At 35.5% G+C, this 7095-nt stretch overlaps 1 protein-coding gene across 1 annotated transcript in view; it reads left to right on the plus strand.

Annotated features, from left to right (window-relative positions):
- Window positions 1–7095, plus strand: part of LOC103610818 (coagulation factor V-like) — a gene marked incomplete at its 3' end in the record, with an annotated part of 32097 nt that overhangs the window by 19735 nt on the left and 5267 nt on the right. Inside the window, exons 8-10 of the mRNA XM_008594903.1 lie at window positions 419–563; window positions 2580–2731; window positions 5505–5687. Of these exons, the coding sequence (XP_008593125.1) occupies window positions 419–563; window positions 2580–2731; window positions 5505–5687 (480 nt within the window). The remainder of the gene's footprint in view (window positions 1–418; window positions 564–2579; window positions 2732–5504; window positions 5688–7095) is intronic.

Below are 7095 nucleotides of genomic sequence, written 5' to 3' on the forward strand. Positions count from 1 at the left end.
TTTTTTTTTTTTTTTTTTGTCTGTACTCATCAGTGTTTCCAGGTTGCTAACTTCTTCATCTTCAAATCTGGGATATATGAGACAAATAGAAAACCCAGAGAACCCACCACTGTGTTATTCCTTAGGTCCCAAGAAGCTTAATCAGTCTGCCTTCTTCTCTCCTGTCAGAGTCATTCTATGTTTCTTTTACATAAATGTCCAGGGTTTTTTGTTGTACTTAGCAGGAGGAATATGACAAAGTACATCTACACCATATTCCTGGAGGTGGAAGTATTCCCAATTATTTTTAAAGATCAAATTTGTTTGGTTTATGCCCCATGAAAACTTAATATTACAATAATAAGTTAGATCAAAATATTATTATAAAATCACTCTATAGAGAATTGTTACATAATTAAGCTTTTCTCTTCTCTTCTAGTATTTTGATGGCAATTTAGATGCTTCTACAATAAAAGAGAATCGGGTTGATCCACCTATTGTGGCTAGATATATTAGGATCTCTCCAACTAGATCCTATAACAGACCTACCCTTCGATTGGAGCTGCAAGGTTGTGAGGCTAATGGTAAGGAACAAAGAAGCATTATTTTCTCACTGCCATATTTCTCACAGAATCAAGATTTGGGAAGTATGGAAGAATGAGTAGGATTTTTAATTCTGTCCAATGACTTGTGCTCCTAGGAAAATCTTTATGAAGCAGAGGTTCTACTCAGGTAGACTCTTAATGTGATCTACCCTGAGACTGGTTCTACCAGCCAGAGGGCAGGCATTACTTCTCTGAACAGTGCTTGGATGACATAGACCCCATAGCTGGAATTACCTTCATCAGCCCATTTTCAATAAGAACTACCTGAAGTTCAGACTAGGCCTGACTCTTCCAAAGTCCTCCAAATCACTCAATCTTTAATGTAATGAAAGTATATAGGAACATTACTGGCATATATTTGGTGATCAATGGATGTTTTTAAAATCTGAATCTGCTTTCCAACTTCCTGAAATTATAACTTCAATCTGTGTTGTCTTTTGTAGCCTATGTACATATTCAAGTGTTTTCTATGTAAGCAGCTATTTTTCATGGGGTGTAATGTTACCTGTGGTATAAATAAATCCAGGTAATCATAAATGGTCATAAAAATTGTACCATAAACATAAAGAATGTTTAATAGTCTTATCAACTATTTGAGAGTCCTCTGACTCTTAAAGCAGTGATTTCCAATATTTTTCACTTCAAAGCACACTTAGAAAAAAATAGTATCTGCTTAGCATTCTGAAGTAAAAGAATGAAGCTATTGACCCAGAGATTGGCTGATCCAGGCCCCACCTGGCTGCACAAGGGCTGAGAGGGTAGAGGATCAATACAGATGCACACCAGGTACTTGCTATGGCATACCTGTTGGGGAGCTACAGAACCTTCTCTCAAGGTAGAAGGAAGAAAGTCATGACTCAGTGGAGAAAGTAGGTGAACCTTGGAATTGGCTCCTTATCAAAGTAGATAATGATACAACGAACACTTGACATTTATGAGATACATGGATATAGGCATTTTGCCAATGCCCAGATAGTAGTAGTGTATATATCTCCCATATAGAACACAAATTTGTACAGGCAGGAGCACTTCTTGAAACAGTTCCATAAATCATTGGGTTTTTTTTTTTTCCTTTCATATGGTATATGGTGGAAATTGTAGATTTGTTCAGATCGTAGAGCCAAGCTACCCTTAGATGTGACATTGAACTGTTCATTTATTTAAAACATCTGTTTTCTATACAAAAACCATTACTTTTTCCTTTCGTCTTACTTTACTTCTTGATAGCATTCACATTAGGCATTCTTTTCAGGGCTTTTTTTTTTAATGGAGAAATTAAGGTATCACTTCAAGAAAATTTCTGCGTGATTTTCTTGCAAGAACAAAGTGTCACAGAGATGATGGGCAATCAACTAGGCTTGCTCACTGGCTGTTTCTTACACTTACAGATCAGCCTTGCTGTATATGATGTGCAAATTACACATTGTCAAAATTCCAAAGGGTATATAACACGAATCACTCTCAAAGGGTTGAAGAAGAAAATATTAGATGGTGATTACAAAGAGTTCACTATATCTTCTTTGTAGTTTTTGTTAGACAAAGAAACACAGTATGCATATATATGTATGTATGTATGTGTATATATATATATATGGATAATTTAGAATTATTGTTTACCTCAAGGCAAATACTGAAGGTTCCATGACTCTCTGAAGGAGGGAAATGAGTGTAAATGTCTAGAACACAGTATTTGGTGTCAGACTGTGCAGGCTTAAATTCGGTTTCTGATTCCCTTCCTGTGTTACTTTAGGCAAGTTACTATTTCTTTCTGTAATTTATTTTCTCATTTGTAATACAAAGATATGAGCATTAAAGAATACATGTAAACCCTGAGAACAGTGTTGGGTATTTGCACTCGGTAAATGTTCATTGTTTTGATCATTGTTTTTGTTGTTCCTTGGTAGTGATTTTATTTCTTGTCTCCTCTGCAGTGCAAAATGCCATTTAGGGGATACTGGTGGTGTGTAATTAATCACATTACTTTTCTTTTGACAGGATGCTCCACACCACTGGGAATGGAAAGTGGGAAGATAGAAAACAAGCAAATCACAGCTTCCTCATTTAAAAAATCTTGGTGGGGAGACTACTGGGAACCCTCCTGTGCCCGTCTTAATGCCCAGGGCCGTGTGAATGCCTGGCAAGCCAAGGTGAAATATTCTCTATACATGGAGTTCTCTCAGCTCTCTAGGAGAAAACAGGACCCTCACTGCAGGCAACATGGGGGATCTGGGAAGCAGGAATATCATCTCCTGTTTCTGCAGATTAAAAGTCTAGGTCCAAGAATCTAGGATGTCTGTTGTCTTGACAGCTTTAGCTCTAACTTTGGCTCATGGAGAAGTCACTTATCATCTCCATGGTTTTTGGTCTAGCCTTGATTTAAATCAGGAGTGAGCAAAATTTTTCTGCAGAAGACCAGATAGTAAATATTTTAGGCTTTGTGGGCCATATGTTCCCTGCCATAACTACTCAACTCTGCCGTTGTAGCAGGAAAGTAGCCATAAACAATATGTAAGTGTATGAACATGTCTATGTTCCAATAAAGCTTTATTTACAAAAAAACAGCACACCAGATTTGGCCACTGTGCCATAGTTTGCCAACTCCTGATTTAGACAACTCACATTAGTGATAAACAAATCGCTTAGACTTGCAACATCATCCCTTATTTTTTTCTTCACAATTTAACATTTTTTTTTAAATTTTAAGAGTGCCATCTAACTTTTTTGTTCTTATGTTTTAAAATTTTATGACATTCCTTGAGACAACTGGAGGCATGGTAAAATGTTGCAAAATCAAGGTTATAAATCAGTGACCTAAATTAAACAAACACCTTCCAGATATTTATGTTGCTTTTGATATCAGCCCATTGAATAATTCAGGTGGCTTAATTTTAGGGTAATGGTTAGCAGTTGACTCATTTTTATTTAATTCTTCAACTGACCTGAGAAATTAGAATGGCATGGGTAAATTTATGATCCCTTCAGCCAACTAAATCCAAATTCCCTACTTTCTATCTTCCTATCTCCTTCTCTTAAGAAGCCTACATTCTAATTCCCCGGAGAGTCTATAGGTTTCCAGGTCCTATTCTTAAACTAGGCCACCAGAAAGAAAAAAAGAGCTGTGATGCTAGTGGTATAAATAGTAGAGATTGGACTTCAAACAGGTGGTCCTGGGAAGCAAGGTGTGTTCCTCAAAATTCATCCTGGCCCATCATAGAATCACATAATGTTAGAATAACAAGAGATTTTACAAAACATGAGGTCCAGACTTTTCCTTTTAAGTCTAAGAGCACAGGAGATTAAGTAATTTTAGCTTAATTTGTTGGCAGAACCAAGACTGAAATCCCATTCTCCCAGCAAATAGACCAGTGCTACTTCCACCATTTGCAACAGCCCAAAACACCTCATTTTGCAATTTTGCAGAGGGGGAAACTGACACCCAGAGAAGTTAACATAATAAAAATAATAATGTTTATTATATTATATTTATATAATAGTATAAATAATAAATTATTAAAGAGACCTGTCATCCAATTCTTTTCCAGGTGATCCCTTAGACCTGTTCATGATATAAACTTGTGAGCCTCCATCCATTTTATAACCTTTAAAAGTAATTTGTTCTCTATATAATTTGCTGTTAAGTCTTTGTGATGTAATAAGGAACCCAAAGATGAAATGCTAACTTTAATTTTTAATGCTGACATTTTAAATTTGGAATTCTGGGTCAGAAATATTTGTTTCACTTAACCTTTCATTAGTTTGAGATGTCTCTATAGGGTCTCCTAGGAGTCTGAAAATAGAAGCCAGGTATATGCAGACATACATGCAGATGTTCATCTCTTCATGACTAAACTGTCTTACCTCTTTTATGCCTACAAAAATCCTCTAGCTACCTATATTCTGTATCACTAGTACAATCTTGTATGAAGACTCACCACGACTCCATCCAGATGTCACTAGAGAATGTTAGAAAAATTAACAAAAAATCTTCTAGTACAATCACTTTAATTCGATTAATTTGCTTTAAAAATACACATAGCATGTGACAATATACATGTACATGCATATACACACACACACATACCCATGCATATATGAGAGATGCAGAGGAAATACATCAATATTCATTATTTCACATAGAACTGAATGAGACTATGGGGCATGATAAATCTCCCAAAGGTGAAAATTTCTCTCAGATTACTCCAAAACTCAATTAGTCCTTCTGATCTTTCTCCAAGTGCATGTCACCAAACATGTGATTAGCCATTTTGTTAGGTCAGAGACAGGAAAATTACTATGCTGTGTATCAAGCCCCACTTATGGCTTTCTCGGGGCTCTCAAATATGACATGTATTTGAAATATCGGAAAAGAAGAAATTGGACTATTTCTGCTACCTGACATTAGCAGTGAAAAGAAGAGAGAAGTTGGGATTCTCTAAAATAAGTTAAATAGAGAGGACGCTATCCAGTTCTTTCCCAGATAACTCTGCAGCAATGTCATAATAGTATTTAAATAAACTTGCTTAAGAATAATATTTACAGACAATTTAGCAATTTAATAATTTTCTCAAGTAATATTCATTTATTTATTCATTCAACAAGTATTTACTGAACACCAGCTGTGTGCCTTGCATTGTGGTGAGTACCAGGAAACAAAACTAAATTAGCTCCTGTCCTCAAGCAGTCAGTAAGGGATACAAACAGTAAACAAATAATTATTGTACAATGTGTGAAATACTTCAATAGAAATGTATACACATGCTGTCACAACAAACAAGAAGAAACAGGGAATGCTTTTAAGAAACAGTGAATCCTAAGAGATGAGACAGAAACAAAATCTGTGCATTTCTGAGTATCTCAGTCTAAAAAAAGGCAAAGGTTTCTAACATCTTCCTTACCCACATGTTTTTGACATTCTCATAGGCAAACAACAAGGAACAGTGGTTACAAATTGATCTGCTCAAAATCAAGAAAATAACTGCAATTATAACACAGGGCTGCAAGTCTCTGTCCTCTGAAATGTATGTGAAGAGTTATGCCATCCACTACAGTGATAAGGGAGTGGAATGGAAACCTTACCGGCAGAAATCCTCCACGGTGGACAAGGTACAGAGTGGCATCATGGCACAGAGAAAGCAATTTGAAAACCGTGCAGTGATGAGAAGAATAGTACTTTGCATTTGACAAATATGCACCATGTACCACCTCTTTAAGTCTTCAAAATCCTAGTTCTGCAGGTGCCTGGTCTTGGGTCAGGGACCATGCACATCACCTTTCTGCTTTAACAGAGCACCAGTGAAATAGTGAGGACAAAACACCAGGGGATGTTGTAAGGCTTAATTATCTCTGATTGAGAAAGGTACCTTCCACTGTGAAATAATACCATATTAGCATTGCCTTGGATATACTTGTTATTCATGGCTGATCAAATACCCAAGGCCATAAACCTTTCTGTGTCATATTGGTATTAAACGGAAATCAATTGATATCCTTACTGATGTGGAGACTAGATTTCCTGCAAGATGAACTACTTCGTTACATTCCTAAATTCCTCTACTTCCTAGTTTTGTGGCTTAAAAATACCACCAGAGTCAAAGCTAAGGAGGTGTGCCTGGTATTCCAGGAATGGGAATTGGGCCAAAGCCAGCAGGAAAGATGAACTACTTCGTTACATTCCTAAATTCCTCTACTTCCTAGTTTTGTGGCTTAAAAATACCACCAGAGGCAAAGCTAAGGAGGTGTGCCTGGTATTCCAGGAATGGGAATTGGGCCAAAGCCAGCAGGAAAGGCAACAAAGAAAAAGGGAACTGATATTTATTGAATTCTCATCAAATGCTCAACACTTATCTCAGTTAATGAATTTTAAACCGTCTCTCTCTCTTTAAACTTATGGGTTGTCTCTTTGTTTTGGTTTATTTTATTTCTCACTATATTGGATATCCTCACAGCAGGGAAGCACCATTGTCATAAACAAATAGTGATTTAGCTTCTGTGCTGTATAAATCTTGGGGAACTTGCTAAGGCTAAAAAAAAAAAAAAAATAGAACAATTTAGTTGAGGAAATAGGGTATATGCCAAAAAGAATAAATAGATAAAAATGCACGATTGCATTTTATTTTAAATGTTAGTAATAGCTAACCATTTATTGATGCCCACTACCTGGCACTTACTAGGCACTTGTCATATGTTTACATACATTTTTTAAATCTTTACAACAATTTCTGTGAGGTAAAATTTAATTATCCCCATTTTGCCAATGAGGAAATGGAAAATCTGAGAATATAAATAACTTGTTTAAAGGCACACAACCACAAAGGGTGAGACAGTTTTGCATATTTATTTATTTATAAATAAATTTATATATATATTTATTTATATAGTTATTTATTTATAAATGAATCTATGTATTTATTTATAGATTTATTTATTTAGAAATGAATTTATAAATTTATTTATAGGTTTATTTATTTATAAATGAATCTATGTATTTATTTATAGATTTATTTATTTAGAA

Source organism: Galeopterus variegatus, unplaced genomic scaffold (genome assembly GCF_000696425.1).
Source record: "Galeopterus variegatus unplaced genomic scaffold, G_variegatus-3.0.2 Scaffold11839, whole genome shotgun sequence".
Lineage (NCBI taxonomy): Eukaryota > Metazoa > Chordata > Mammalia > Dermoptera > Cynocephalidae > Galeopterus > Galeopterus variegatus.